The sequence below is a fragment of the Anabrus simplex genome, chromosome 2 (assembly GCF_040414725.1).
Source record: "Anabrus simplex isolate iqAnaSimp1 chromosome 2, ASM4041472v1, whole genome shotgun sequence".
NCBI classification, from domain to species: Eukaryota; Metazoa; Arthropoda; class Insecta; order Orthoptera; family Tettigoniidae; genus Anabrus; species Anabrus simplex.
This window is the reverse complement of record NC_090266.1, coordinates 37,603,828-37,620,617: the sequence shown is the minus strand read 5'-3', so window position 1 is coordinate 37,620,617 and position 16,790 is coordinate 37,603,828. Positions and strand designations below refer to the sequence as shown.

The 16,790-nt window shown below is 38.6% G+C and overlaps 1 protein-coding gene across 1 annotated transcript in view; it reads right to left on the bottom strand.

Moving 5' to 3' along the window:
* Positions 1-16,790, bottom strand: part of fax (failed axon connections) — a 301,195-nt gene that overhangs the window by 89,872 nt on the left and 194,533 nt on the right. The window contains exon 3 of the mRNA XM_067140266.2: positions 9,080-9,215. Within this exon, the coding sequence (XP_066996367.1) occupies positions 9,080-9,215 (136 nt within the window). The remainder of the gene's footprint in view (positions 1-9,079; positions 9,216-16,790) is intronic.

Genomic DNA, 16,790 nt, shown 5'->3' with positions numbered 1-16,790 from the left:
CTGATTAATATTAAAAACTCTTAAAAAGGACTAATCCTCAGGAACGCACACATTCGTACTTCAACCATTCAGTCAGCTGTTCTCAGCAGGTATTCTCGGCAGACCTGAAATTGTGATCAAAAAGCAAGTTTCTCTGACTTGAACTGGCAGGGAATTCTATAATCTGGCGACAGTCACCACAAATGATCTATTAATTTTATTTGTGCAGTGTAGTGGAATAGAAAGAATGAATCTAGAACGTGTATTTAAATTGTGAAATGGTGATAAAGATATGAATTTAGAAAAATTTACATTGGCTGACTTTCAGCTACCACTGTAATCATCGTTAAAGTGTGTAGCTGCCGACGTTTATCAGTCATCAGCCATGAGACAGCCTGGTAGTATGGGGTGATATGAACATTGTACCCGATATTTTTAATAAATCGCAGGCAGGAATTCAGTGCTCGTTGAAGTGTTTCTTCTCTCGTCATGTCAACTAAACAGTCACAATAATCAAGAATAGGGAGAATGAGTATTACTTTGGCCTGTACGTCAAATGGAAATACATCCCTCTGCCGTTTAAGAGGGTGAAGAACTCCAAAAATCTTTTTACGTATTTCTTTCGCGTGATCAGACCAATCAACTGTGCCATTCATCATTATGCCGGGATTTTTAACCGTTTTACTGTAGGGAATAATGTTAGCATTCAGTAGGATAGGCGTGATTGCGACATTGTCTGAGCAGCTCAGTAATTTTCGTGATCGAATTATAATTGTCTGAGATTTTTTGCAGTTTTAGTACAAGAGAGTTTCGTTGTGCATATACACCGAGTCGGAGGCCCCTCTTGATATCTTGTCTTGCAGTGTCGATATATTTGAAAATCAGCACAGAGGTCATGTGTGTTATTTCCCGTCACAAATGGCATGTCATTGATATAAATACATAAAATTAGGGGCCGTAGAATACTGCCCTGTAAGGCAACACTAAGTTTCATTTTCCATTTAGAGGCCTTGTCATTTACTGTTACACGCTGTTGACTGTTACTCAAATAAGAACTAAAAACCTTAAGCGCAGCCAGGTCGAAATATAGCAGTTTCATTTTCTTTATCATGGTCTGAATTACTATAGTGTCAAAGGCATTACTGAAGTCAAGAATGATAAGTATAGTGAGCTTGTCCATAGCATTTCTAATGTCTTCAGTAACCTTCAAAAGTGCTGTCTCGGTACGTACTGTGACCCTTCTCAAATCCAGATTGCAAGGAGTCCAAAAGAGCATTTTTATTTAGGTATTCCAGAACTTCCTCGTATACTAAACGTTCAAAGTCTTTAGAAAGTGCAGGGAGTATGGACATAGGACGATAGAGGGTGATTGTGGGTCTAAACTCTTAGGTACCAATATAATATTGGCTGTTTTCCCAGACAGTAGGGAACATTCCGTTTAGTAAACAGTAGTTCAGTATGTGCATCAGTATAAGCAAGATAGCACCCATAATGTTATGTATAAAAGTAATGGGAATATCATCTACACCTGTATCCTTTGATTTAATTGAGTACAAAGCCTTTTAACCCGATTTTCTGTGACGCTGCGAAATGTGAATGGTGGATTGGCTGGAGGGGAGGGCAGTGAGTCTGTGCAGTTAATTTGGGTAGGTTTAATATTCATTCCACTAAAGTAATCGTTGAGTTCGTCAAGTGGAATGCCAAGAGTTGTCTGTCTCTGTTGATGCTTTCCTATTCCCAGGGCTCTAAGTTGGTCCCATGTGCGATTAGAATTTAAGTTGTTAGCTACAATTTGGAAGTATATACATTTTTATTTCTGATTAACTGCTTTGTGCAATTTCTTAAGATGCGGTTAGATTCGAAGTCTGTCATCTAGGGTTTGTTTATAATGTCGAAATAACGAGTCACGGTGGGCCATCATTCTCTTGCCTTCATCATCTAGCCATGGATAAGAAGGGCGAGAAACCTGTATTCGACACTCTGTGTGTGTGTGTGTGTGTGTGTGTGTGTGTGTGTGTGTGTGTGCGCATTATTTGTATAAAATGTCACTTCTTTATTGCCTGTAACATGACCATATTTGCTAATTTCCATCAGACATTACATACTGTAATACAGTAAGACACCGTACCTTAGGTCACATGCCTCCATAATCCAAGCCAGTTTATGCATACAGGTTCAATATAGTTCATTCCTAACTTAGCCTTTATCTCCTCCTCATACAGAGTACCTTCCTGCTGCTATTTCTGCCCATCTGTATCGGTGATCATTCTCTCTTCTTTCATGTCTTACCTCTTATCTTATAAGAAATCTGGAGTCCACCCAGCTTTCACTCCCTTACAGCAAAGTTGGTCTAAAAAACAGACCAGTGTAAAGATAGAAGTTTGTTCCTGGATGAAATCATCTTACAGAATACTGTTTATCACAACTGCAAAATCTCTGCATTATCTTAGCTGAGCCAGGATTCAATCTATCTCACTATGATACCAACCTGGGAGAATACACATGCTGAAACCTGTTCATGTTTCGTATTCCCAGTCTAACATTAAATTCTCTACTCAGGCTTCTTCCCTAACATCACTTAGATAGGCTAATTTTCATACGAGATTCATTGGATATATTTTCAAGTTCCAAGATATTAGACTGCAGACTTCCAGCACGGCCTGCCAGTAGGCCAAGTCATTGGCAGAGGCCAAATTGCTTACTACATTTCCACCTAACAATCCCTCCCTGCCACGCTATACCTTTCGGAGTTTACACTATTGTCAACTGAACAACAAAGCTGGAAGATTACAGACTTGCGTAACCCCTGAGATTACCTCTGAACGAAGAACTCATTCTACCATCAATTCTCACTGCAACCTAATTGTAAACATAAATGTCTTATTGCTTTTATTAATCCACCCTTAATCCCATTGGTGGCATCATTTGCCATCTAGATCGATGCAATTTTAACGTTAACTGTATTCCTCTTTTAGCATTTTTCAATTACCTGGTATATACTGAAAATCTGATCCTAATAGACCCCAATGTGGTCTGAAATCACTGTTCTTCATCTAAATCACTCTCAATCACTGATCGCACCCTCCCTTTCAAAATTCCAATTAAGACCTTACCTGGCATACTGATCAATGAAGTAACTACAGTTGTTGCAATGCTTCTGTTCTTTTGCCTACAGGGGTGTGCAATTACCGATTTCATCCAATCAGAAGGTACCTTATTAACATTTCATGCTATTCTTATCGATCTATGAAGAATTATTTACACTAGTTTCCAATTCAAGCATAATTTCACGGACATTGCCCTCCACAATCTCTGTTGTTTGTGACAGATTTCCTTTCACTCTTAGAAAATTTTCAAAAAAATATATATATATATTTATTCCTTCCACCTGTCTAGAGATTCCTTAGAATTTACAAGATTATTATTGTTCAAAAAGGTTTCCTTGCCACTTGGCCTGTTTCAAATTATAGAAATCTTCTCAGGACTTCTTTGGATTCAACAATTATTTGTTTCGCTCCGTTTCTGTCAATAATGTACAGTTCCGTCTGCATCGGTCCTTGTTCACAGCCATTTCTGACATGCCTTCCTTTGAAGTTTACAAGCTGCCTTCACTTTAACATTCAGTGAAGTTGTTTGCTTTTTCTCATCTTTACACACTGTATGCCACCAATTCTCTTTCTATATCCTGAACCTTAGCTTCTATTTGGAATTTTGCACTAATATCCATATACTTCTGATCTCAACCAGGAAATATTCTACCTGCATTTGTCTGCAGATACCTCGCTAATAAGGGCATTCTGGAACAACATGTGCTCCCATATTCCACTGATGTTAACCCTCCAGTGCTCACTTTGATTACAACTGTAATCCAGGCATTTTTTCAAATCTGCAAACATAACACTTGCTTTCGGTACATGCTGTTCAGTACCTTTCCTAGAACATCTCCCACTACAATCACCGTGAAGTACAAAATCACTGACTACTAACATGCCAATGACATACATACCAATGAGTTAACTGATTACAAAGTTAGTTCACGCGACTATTTACGGAACTACTTGTGAAGTGGCAGTTGTGAGAGTCACTGTGCAGACACTGGTGGTTTTGTGGCGTATGCGTTCTGCAACTGTCAAATTAGTATTCTTTAGCAATTATGAGTGAAGGACATATCGGTGGTTATTGAAAGACCAGGATGATTAAATCTGGCATTGCAGTGAGGTTTTGTTAGGAACACTGCTGCCATAAATACAATGAACGTGTATTCCAGAAACAATAATTGAGAAGAGAACAAGATCTCTCCTTGGCACTTGTGAAACCAAAAATGAAGATTATTCTAATGTTCAAAGCAGTGCCAAAGGTGATAAGAGTACATGGAAAGCTGCTACTCTGCATTGAGGAAGAGACTAATGCCAGTGGAACCTCCTGAAGGACATGAGGCATTTGTTTTCTTTGCAGTCAACGGAGGAACATGAGCACCCAGCAGCACATCAATAAGTGCATGAATTGGGGTGTATCCAGAGCACATGAAGGTTTGTGTGAAATGTTAGAGTGCTGAAAAAGACTGTGGCTCTGGTTCAGACTAGAATGCTTCCACTGCATTGGTGTGACTGCAGGTACAAGATTGGGAAACTGAATATATTAATAAGCATTTTTCTGGAATTAATTGTTTATCTGTTATCAAATGTTTCAAGTTTTTATTCAGTATAGGAAATGTTTCCAAATTTCTTTAAAAATCTCAAATGAAGTTTTCCGTGCTGTGACAAAATATTTGATATTTCGTGTACTTGTCACAATTCGAAAAAACATTTGAAAACAAAAATCAGTTAAAATAGCCATTAAAAATTTTACTACGATTGTAATCCACATGACTCCTTCCGTTAATTTTCGAACGCAACCACTAGAGGGTTAAAGAACCCTGTACTGACCTCCTGGTTGTGTCTTGTACCTTCTGCATTGATTGTAGATGCAGTCTGAGACTGTGTTGCTTGTCTGTTACCGCAGATGATTCTAGCTAGACCCTGCTAATCGCTATTGTTAAGCATCAATGTTTGGCTACTGTGCTGTTCACCTTCATTGGCAACATCTTCCATGAGGTATTTCCAATACAAGCATGACACTGTCAGTTAAGGAATGTTTGCCAACTTCGACAATGTAATGTTCCATCCATCTGGCCTGATTATGCATGGTTTGAAAAGACAAAAGTCTCCTTGCAACGACCGGTACAGACTGTACACTCTGAAGATAACAGATCACACCTGATAAAGATCTGGGCATTTCCTGATGCCATGGTACAGTGGCACTATGAACTTACCTTTAGATACTGCTATCCCATTATTTTTGTATACTGAATTTACAACTAGCTCAGGCCTCACCGAGTTCCATACCTTTTACCTTTAAATCATTCACATAACAAACCAGAACAGCAGAATGTTTATATACCATACTCCCAACGATTGCCAATACTTACTCATAATATTGTTCAGCGGGTTATGCAATGAAAAAGTGACATTAAGACTGAACACGCAATTGATGGCGCTGTATGGAAAATAACGTTAGTGATAATATGCCATACAAATGGACATGAAGAAAGAACTAACACAATCTACACGGGTCTGAGAAGCAATTGACTGAACACTAAGGTGGAAGATACTAACAAAGTAACTAAACAAATAAATGCTTAAAGGGATGTCTACTACAGTCTGAACAACTTTTCAGACCTATTGCTGTAAGACAATGGTCTAGTCAGAAATATATTAAACTAGCAAGATACCCATGCTTCGCTACAGTATTATACTGAAATTTATAATTGAATGCTTATTGTTTTAGATATATAATCCGCCCAAAATTCGTGATCCGACTCGTTTTCTAATAGATTACGGCAAGTTTCCTCCCATTTTTCATTCTTTCTTTCCAGCAATCTATTTCGTACTTCCCAGGCTAGGTCCAGGTATTCCACCCGGTCAGTTGGGTCCCTAAATCTTTGCCATCTTTTCCTATAAGCATTTTAAATATGGAACAAATCCTTCAGGAGATCTGGCGTGGTGGTGTCTTGGGTGCCTTGGCAGTACTGAACCCGCGGCCGGACAGCATTCTTAGTCATTACCCGTCCAGGACCCATTTCCAGCGTGGTCCGCACATTTGACGATGGTCCAGAACATTATTATTAATATTATTATTATTATTTTTTGTGACCAGCACCATTGTCGCGCATAGGCAAGTGTGCGGAATTTCTGGCGATACGAACGACATTTACGCGCATTATTGACATTATAGAGGTGAACAATTTGACGGTCAATCTCATTCCTATCGTTTATTTCAAATGTGTTTAAATTTATTTATATACCAGGAGAGTGTAGTGTAATCTAAGAACGTTCTCCGAAGGAAAAGATGGCTCTTGAAAACAAACCCAGAAAACATTAAAAATGATCCGTTTATGATCAGAATAAGTACATCGAAAATCTACAGCCTGTTTCCAGTCATTCAACAGGGTCACAAATGGATCAGCGACAATAGGAATTGTGCCAGCTGCCGAAGCACTCCTCTGGGGCAGTGATTGATAAATGACAAATCAAATGAAATATTGGACAATGTTGCTGGAATGAATGATGACAGGGAAAACCTGAGTATCCAGAGAAAAACCTGTCCAGCCTCCGTTTTGTCCAGCATGAATGTCACATGGAGTGTCCAGGATTTGAACCACGGAACCCAGGTGTGAGAGGCCGGCGCACTGCCGCCTGAGCAACGGAGGCTCCTTATAAGTACATTATGACCAGTAAAATCAATTGGTCTCACCTCCTTCTACACCCCACTGCCATTAAGTTTATTTAACCCCCCCCCCCAAAAAAAAATTAAAAGAAGGCATGTTTCTTTATGTTTAAAGGAAATTCCTAACACCAATGTTCACATCAATTACTTTCAGTTTTGAGATATAAGTATCCCCATAAAAATAATTCGTTTTTCACTTCCTTTCACACTTCACCCCCCCCCCCCCCCCAAGTGAATTTTACGGCAAAAAATACTTTTTTCTTTAATAGTAAAGGAACTTCTAAATACCAATTACCACCACTCTAACTTCTTCAGTTTTTGATTTATGTGTCCTCATGAAAGGAATTCAACTCCTTTTTACTCCTGACCCCCAAGATGGTTCCCCCCGCCCAAAAACGGGTTTTTCTTTGTTTTCAAAGGAGATCCAAATACCAATTTTCACGTCTGTAAGAACTTTATTATATGCATGTATTCTCATACAATTAAGTCAATTTTTCAATTCTTTTACACCCCCCCTTCATTGGATTTTCTGAGAATAGTGTTTCTTTACTTTTAAAGCAGATTCCAAATATCAAATTTCATGTCTGTAACATCTTCATTTTTGAGATATCAGTAGCCTAATTAAAAGAATTCAACACCATTTCAGTCAATTTTACCCCCCCCCCCCTACACCCAAGTGGTATTTCGAAAAACTAAAAATACACATTTCTTTATTTTTAATAGAGAAAAAAAAATACCATTTCTCACTTCTGTAACATGTTAAGTTTGAGATACTGTAGAAATTCTCATTTTAAAATTTCACCCCTTCTTAGTTCCCCTTAAGTGGAGTTTCCAAAAACAAATCGCGTATGTTTCTTTACATTTACAGATTCCAAATAGCCACTTTTTTACGTCTAACATTTTACATTTCTCAGATATTCTGTAGCTATAATCTTTCAAACAATTCACCCCAATTTGTCAGTCCTGTAAAAAGCGCCATTAATTGGATTTTCTGAAAACAAAAAAATACATGTTTCTTTATTTTTAAAGGAGATCCCATATACAAATTTTCAGTTCCGTAATATCTCCAGTTTCCGAGATGTATCCTCATTAAAGGCATTCAACCCATTACTTTTTTATACCCCTCCTATTGGGATTTAGAGAGAGAAAAAAGTGTTCCTTTATTTTTAAAGGAGATTCTAAATACCAATTTTTACATCTGTAAACTTGTAAAGTTTTGAGATTTAGATACACTCATTTTTAAAATTTCACCCCCCCCACTTTTCACCCCCTTGGCGACTGAATATCCAAAAATCCTCTTAGCAAGCACCTAAATCTTAATATGAATATATTCCCAAAATTTCATTTATGTCCAGTAGTTTTCGCTTGGCGATGATGAATCTGTCAGTCAGGACAAGTTATTTTATATATATAGACTAGCAGTTCCCATAGCCCCACCCATGTTAATCTAATGGTCTGACTTCAACAACAGTTCATTTAGAAAAAAAACTTTCCTCTGCCCACCCTCTGTCAAATTTTCCCTCTCCTCCCTGCTTTTCCATCAGAAAGAGGAAACCCTTTTCTTCCAGAAGCTGTACTTTTCACAGACTAACCATTCTCTTTAAAGTGTCTCAGACTTCCAAATCCTTTCACTTTGTCAAAAAATTTTACATTGATCCACCTTCCACCTCAAACTTCCCCCTTGCAGAGCGAAATTGTGTAAGGATTGTTAGACATGTACTACTGGAGGATAGAAACAACAATTTTCACCAAACTGTACCATTAACTACTTTTTAACGCCCTGGGCCGCATGCTTAAAATTCTCATTTAACACAGTACAAGTGCCTTTTCCTGGCAAATCACTACTTATGAAGGAAATTCATACTTCAAAGGAAATTCCTTTCTAATTCCTGCATGAACATTCCTAACTTGATTTAAATTAAGACACTTTATTTGGTTTCTATCAGATAAAGCTTGAATCATAATGCCCAAAAGCACTTTTTCCTGGAGAATTATTAGCTAGAAAGGAAATTTATATGAAATGATTTTTGTAAAAAATAAGTTTTAAGTACACTTTGTGATTTTTTTTTTGTGTGTCCCAGGCACATATTTACTCAGATCTGTTCTATATTTTAGAAACTACCAGCTCCCAATTTCATAATTACATATAACCTATAACTGATTTGGTGGTAAATTACTGGAATCATAGTGTTTTGTTAAGATTATACCTTCCATACATACAAACACAAGCTATTTTTAATACTGGTACAGATTTATGAAAACGGTACCCTAAGTAGAACAATTTATGCAACATACCTCACAAGCATTAAATCTCCCAGTGAAGAACAATACGTACCTTACGAACAAAAGTAAATTTGAAGATGAAGTTGAGAATTCCATTCGGCAGCTTAGAACCTAGAGCGTGTTGCAGGTTCATTTTGTAGCCCTTTATCACATTGTCGGGATATTTAGTCCTCCACCATGCCACCACCCTGCTCACAAAGGAAAAAACCTCTGATTAGCATTCCAATAGCAGCAAACTGTAGTCATTGCGTCTGAAAAGATCGATATGTGCCAATATCGGACCTGCAGCACATACATCAGGAAGACATTTCTTCGATGTCATTTACAAAATACTGAACCTCGGACGACAGAACTTCTACAGTCACAGTTTTAAGACTAAATACTGCAAGCTTTCCTAGATGCAACAACATGTATTAGCAAGCTCATTTTCTAGAAAATCCAACACCAATTTAATAGGTGGAAGGAAAACAGACTTAACTTTGTTCATTTAAATATACTATAATAAATTTGTTCAAATAGGATAAAACTAAATATGGAACATTTAGTTAAGACAAGGGTAATTTCACATTATGCTTTCTTTTAGAAGTTTTGTATGTGCAATATATTTTATTTGCAATGTATACAGTAAAACATCCATTATTCTTTATTATATTAATATTTATGATGATGATGCTTGTTTAAAACGGGCATAACATCTAGGTCATCAGCCTCTAATGGTACAAAATGAGACAAAATGCAATGACAATTTAAAAGTCCAAAATTCATCCATTGACTAGAATTCAAAAGGTGATGAAGAATGCATGGATGAATATGAATTTAAAACACTGGAGCTCACCTTCCCAGAAACTATATTACTGATCAAGGGACTGCTTCCAAGCACAATCCTGAATTGATGATGTCTACAGGGGTTAAAAATCCAGGTCAAATGTCCCTCATAATAGTACTTATCGCTAGTAAAGTAGAACCACGGCATTTCTCAAGTTGTGGTACTAATAAAAAAAATAGAGTAAACTCGCTGTATTCCAAACATTATGGTACTACTGAAGTATTTTACGTCTCATAGGTAACTCACCTATGGTGTTTCTTACATAATGGCGCTATTCTCAGGCAACGCAAACACATTGTGCATCTCGCATAATGGTACTAATCACAGGCAACGTGAGCCTGTGATTATGTTCCGCATATAATTTTACTAATCACAGGTACTGGAAACCCACAGTGAACCGCTCTCTGCTGCTACTAATCACAAACCTATTGTGTACTTAAGATAGTGATACTACTCTCAAAGGCGACCCATGGTGTTCCCCGAATGATGGTACTAATCAAGAGTAGTTTTGTGTTCTAATTTCATCATCCCTTGGTCGCCCCTTTTAGTAGCCCCTTCGCCTTTTTGCCTGTTCTTCGTCTGCGTCCCCCACCCAGAGGGGGTAGGATAAATTTGAAAATTTATTTTGAAACACTATGTTTGGCGTATGCCACTGTCCTATTAGCAAATAGCTTAATATGATATTTGCTATTATTGTAATATCAAGTAAGCTGAAACAGAAAATGAACACCATGAAAATTTGTGATAGTAATGAACAGTTTAGTGTTCATGGTATTTAGGGAGACAGGTGAGTTCTGAGGTGCAATATGTGTGTGATGTATCCGTAACAATTTATTAAGAACAAAAAAACACCAACATAATCGTGATATGCAGAGCCCTGCGCAGATATACAAAATAATATCCGCATCCACTCCGCACTAACGTCACCCGCACATGGTTATCCGCATCCGCAAAATGGTTATCCGTGGATATTAATACTTAACTACAGTATATTATTACACCCATGCCTTTGCTGGCAGGACCTAGTCTTTACAATGAACTATGTCTTCTGGTGTGGGCTAGAGCAATTTTGTTACTTTCATAGATCTGTCTCAGCTTTATCCTTGGTTTTGACAAAATGAAAGTGACTGAGGTATGAGTGATGCTCTTAATGCCATTCCTTATGCAGCCATTCCCTGCTATGAATGGTGTGAAAATGTTACTCATAGGGTTGGTTGGTGCATGCATTTCAGTGGGCATAGCAGACCGATATGTAATAGCAACTTCTGGCTCGGTATGAAAAGCAACGGGAAACTACCTTGCTCATTTCACTAGTACGCCTCTTCAGTGATGCCTAGGCCATCTGTGACAGCTGATGGCGGAGCTGTTGAGGATCCAACCAGCCTTCGGCCTGGGGACTATACATATAACACCCAAGATATTGAAACTGACAGATCTGTTAACGTAATACAATAGGCTTAACACTTGTCACCAGAACCCCTACAGTCACAGGTTCACGAGGGGCTTTATCTTGCGACAACTACCGACTATTGACCTTTGTTCATTACTTCCATAAATTGAGGACAGAAGCCAGGTAGGCTTAGGTCAGATTTTCAGCTTCACGGTCTCAAGGCTCCTTATATATCACTATTCTCCCATACCAGCGTCAAGGGTCGCCTAACTACAAGCAAAAACAAGAGTATACCCGAGTGAAAAATCTACAAAAGTCATTTAGAAATTATCGGCACTGCCATACAGTTTGCATTCCGCCAAGACCAACTTCACGGATATCCGCATCCGTGCAGGGCTCTAGTTATGCGGTATATAGCTAGGTCAAAACCTGTATAAGGAGGCTACATGAAATTCCTTAAATGGGCTATTGTCATTGATGTGAAGAAGTACTGCACAGTATTACAAAGCAGATACTAGAACAGAGCTAAGCCAAAAGCCCTGATAAGGACAGTACAACAAACAGGCACTTCATATCTACTGCAAACAAAATATACACCACTTTTGTCTGTTGACAAAGTGAGTGGAGTCTTTAAAAGTAGGAAATATCCAATATGAAAAAGTTGGAACACAAGAGGACAAATTGGGGCAAATATTCATTTATAGGAAGAGGAGTTAGGAATTTGAGTAACTTACCAAAGGAGATTTTCAATAAATTTCCAATGTCATTGAAATAATTTAAGAAAAGGCTAGGAGAACAACAGATCAGGGATCTCCCACCTGGGCGACTGCCCTAAATGCAGATCAGTATTGATTGACAATGAACATTCCTGTTCTATGTTTTAAGTATTTACTTAGTGGCCAGAGATAAAACTTCACTGAAAATAACATTGACATGTTAAATTTATCTGTTTTGACATTTCTGGACATGTGATTTTATTAACGCTGTTGTGGGACTTACCTTAGGAGACACGGGTGAATTCTGTATCCTTTAATGTGATTTGAAATTGGTTTTGGTGACATTTGTATGAATATTTACAATTCAATATGCTTTTTTTTCCTTTATATTTTTCAACTATATTAAAGTTTTTTTTTTTTTCGCACCTTTTTAACCAAACTTTTGCACCTAAAATTCTTAGCTCCACTTACCAGTTATCCAGAGTCTACCCAGATTTCACTACCATTAAGCAAAGTTGGTCTGAAAACAGACCAGTGTAAAGATAGTTTCGTCCATTGAATGGAACTGAACTTTACTCAATCTCACTATACCACCATTCTAGGAGAATACACATCCTAAATACTTTGTTCAAGTTACTTACAGGGGTTAGACAAGGCTGTAATATCTCACCTTAACTGTTTCAAAACCTACAGCGATTCTAGAAAATGAAGAGAAACATTGAGATAAGAGTAGCAAACATGATCTGTGTTGGCAGGAGACCTAAACTAGTTTAAGGACAAGTCTGTCGACAGTGTAATGAAATGGTTTAAGAATTTCAATCTTCAAGGAATCGCTGAGTCAAAGAACTTACCGAAGGCTGGTTGTAAGGAATTTAGTCATTATCTAGAGTACCACTGGAGGCAATGAGGCTAGTGATAGGACAGCAATGAAAAGAGACTACTGCAGCAGCAGCAGCAGCAGCATTCTTCAAAGCCTCTCAAAGTCAGAGAATCGCACAGCAAGGGTTTCATACTGCATTATAACAAGGCAATTACACTCCCAGAAAGGGAGGAGCAAACTAAATGAAACGTTAGGTGTTTACATTTCAGCTATTACAAATTAGAGTCGAATTAGAGTCTAATTCGGAACGAATTTGGCTGTATGAGCCCACTTATCAGTATGACTATGCACCCCCTCTGGCCTGGATGCATGCACAGATTCGGTCAGGAAGGGTGTCAAAACTATTGTATGGTCTCCCGAAGCAAGCTGGCCCAGAACTGTTGTAACTGGTCCTTGATATCTTGACAGCTGAGCTGGTCCCACATGTTCTATCAGGGATCTGGGCATCTTGCTGGCCACTGGAGTAGCTCAACATCACGCGAACAGTTCAAAGAGACACGTAGCCATGTGTGGATGAACAATGTCCTGGTGAACAATGGCACCATGATACTGTCGCAAGACATAACACACAAGGACACAGGATATCCGTGACATACCATTGTGCCATCAGAGTTCCCTCTATCACTACCAGCCATGACCTGAAGACTTACTCGATGGCTCCCCCACACCATGTCGCTAATAGTAACACTGCTGTGCCTCTCCAATATATTGGAAGAATGATTCCCCTCTCCAGGTCACCGCCATACTCTCAGATGATGGTCATCGTGGATAGCGCAGAACCGTGATTCATCACCGAATACAATGAGACACCCTTCATCAGCTGTCCATACTTCCCGGCTACAGCACCACTCCAAACAAAGCCGGGTGTTGTGGCAACAGCAACCTGGGCATGGGACGGTAATTCCATAGTCCAGCTTCTGCTAGTCTGACCAATGGTGCAGGATGACAATGCTGCAGGGAATCTATTACTCTTTCTCGGATGACAGGCGCAGATGTGAAGGTGTTATGATTTGCTTGGTGCACAATACAGTGATGCTCCCTTGTGGTGGTCTGACATGATAAGAGTGGAACCTCTAGTATACCTGCTCTCACATTCCCATGCAGTCCAACATCTGGCCACTGTCACATCCGAATGCCCCACATATCTTGATATTGCACGATTCGACCACCTGCCCCCTTTCAAACTCTGCAGGTGCTGAAAACACCATCTCCGTGTCCTTGACAGTGATCACTACATTGGACTGTTCATGCCCCTTATATATACTGCACCAAACCTGGTAACACTAAACGCGAAGAACACTACTGCACTCTGGTGGACGTTCTATCACAACAAATTTCAACTAATGATCTATATACCCATCAATGATATGAATCAAGTTACACCGACTCAAACCATTTCCTCTGGGTGGGTGCTACAAGAATTTTTTTTTCAGGCAGTGTATATTTATGCAAGCTACACCTAAACAAAGGTAAACGTTTAGAGGAGGAAGGAATGAAATAAGGTACAGTCCAACCTCTAAGTCCAACAAAAGAGTAGCATTACAATCATGTTCCCAAGTTTTGGCTCAGAAGACCTGGGAGAAACGAGACGAGCTCCTCGACTAAGTGGTATGTTATAGATGTTGAATAAACATCTATATCATCTGATGGCCAGGCAGGCATCAAATTTTGATAATGAGACGAAGTCTCTAAGCGCATTGGCACTGCTGGTAGCGCCAAGTAGCCTACGCAGTGGCTTCCACTTAGTCGAGCAGCTCGTCTTTCTCCCAAGTCTTCCCACCCCAAACTTGGAAACATTTTTGTAACGCTACTCTTGTCGGAAATCACCCAGTACAAATTGAGCTGCTTTTCTTTGGATTTGCCCAGTTCTTGAATCGAGTAATCCTGGTGAGGGTCCCATACACTGGAACGATACTTAGTTGGGGTCTTACCAGAGACTTGTATGCCCTCTCCTTTACCGTCTTACTATAACCCGTAAATTCCCACATAACCATGTAAAGAGATCTGTACCCTTTATTTACAATCATATTTATGTCATTAACCCAATGAAGATATTTCCTTATATTAACACCCAGGTACTTACAATGATCCCCAAAAGGAACACTCATGCCATCAACGCAGTAATTAAAACAGAGGACTTTTCCTATTTGTGAAACTCTCAACCTACTTAACCTCATTTATCGTCATACCATTGCCTTCTGTCCATCTCACAACATTATCAAAGTTATTTTGCAGTTGCTTACAATCTTGTAACTTATTACTCTGTACAGAACATCATCATCCGAGTAGAGGTAAAAAATGAGGACAACTTCCAACGTGAGGTTTATATAATTGCTGGCCGTGCAGGTGTGTTACATTAAAGCAGATTTAAAACCTCTAGCTCATGGCTGTGCAAGTGGTGCGGTTTTACCAAGGGAGTTCTGCGTAGTGTAGTAAACTGTTCCAATAACAGGAAGACCTGAGATACTCCATTATGTATGTTCCTGAAAGATTCTGAAGGGATGACTTGACCAAGGCATTTTCCATCATTAGCTCTAGGCTATTCTGAAATTACAAGTAAACTTCGAAGAAATATGTTTTTGTATTAATAAGAAGAAAATGCGTAATGCATAACCAAGAGGATGTTCCCAAGGTGAAATGATATGAAATTTGTTTTATAATCAAGCTTATTTAATGAAGACTTTAGCTCTAATGTTTTTTGAGAAGGAGCAGGAATGGCTTGTTTATGGACCAGCTGGTGAAATGCAAAAAGACTTAATATTTTCGCATTTCCTTTTTTATACAAGTTACTACAGAGCAAGTTGGCTATGCAGAATGGGTCCGGTAGCTGTAAGCCTGAAGTCAAGAAATGGTGGCTTCGAACTATGTCAGGGGACATGTCTTCATTTCATGAAGTTCTGTTCTTAGCTATTTTAAAACTATTCAATATGCAATTAGAAAAAAATGCTTCAGAATTCTATCCCATATTTTTAGTTTATCAAAGAAACCTCTGCAGATTTCTTTAAAGCTAGAGATGTATGTTTGCCTGATGCAAAATAATCAACCTGAGAAGAGAAAATTGTTAAGCAGTAGTCAAGATGCAATAAATGGACTATTATATTTGCTAATAGTACATAGCACCTCATGTCAGCTGACGCACTTGCTTGAACACATGTCTCCTTAAAATGAATATATAATAAACATTTATAGAACATTTCCATGTAAACTATCTTGAATGAGCTAAGCAAGACAGATGCATCATATGTCCACATACATGTAAAGCTACTTTTTTTTTTTTTTTTTTTTTTTTTTTTTTGTGGCTTTATGTCACTCCGACACAGACATGTCTTATGGCAACGATGGGATAGGAAAGGACTAGGAGTTGGAAGAAGTGGTCGCCTGGTGTGAAAATGGCAAACCACAAAACTTTCTTCAGGGCTGCCGACAGCAGGATTCGAACCCACCATCTCCCGGATGCAAGCTCACAGCTGCACGGCCCCAACCACACTGTCAACTCGCCTGGTGGATGGTAAAGCAATTAAATTCTAAAATAGGACTAAATATACAGCATCCTAGTAAAATAGCCTTTAAGAATTCAGACTTAGTTTTCAAAAATATTTCATTACTTCATTCAGGATGTACAAAGTCCAGGATCGCTCTGTGGAGACCGCATAAAATATCCTATAGAATCACTTAAAATGAACTACACTGTGATCTACCTCATATAGGGCACTTTTCACATACCTAATAAGTGCAAAATGAAAATCTTAAAAGAACAAAATTACATTTTTGTACTAATATGGTTTTTGAATGAAATTCATGATTTGTACTTGCACCATTTTGTTTTCCAATTTCAACCACATGGCAGTTTCTTCGCCCTCCTAAAAAAAAAAAAAAATCAGGTTTCTGTTACAATAAGTCTCCATTCTTAACCTGTTAGGATGTGCACATGGTTATTATCACCCAGGGCAA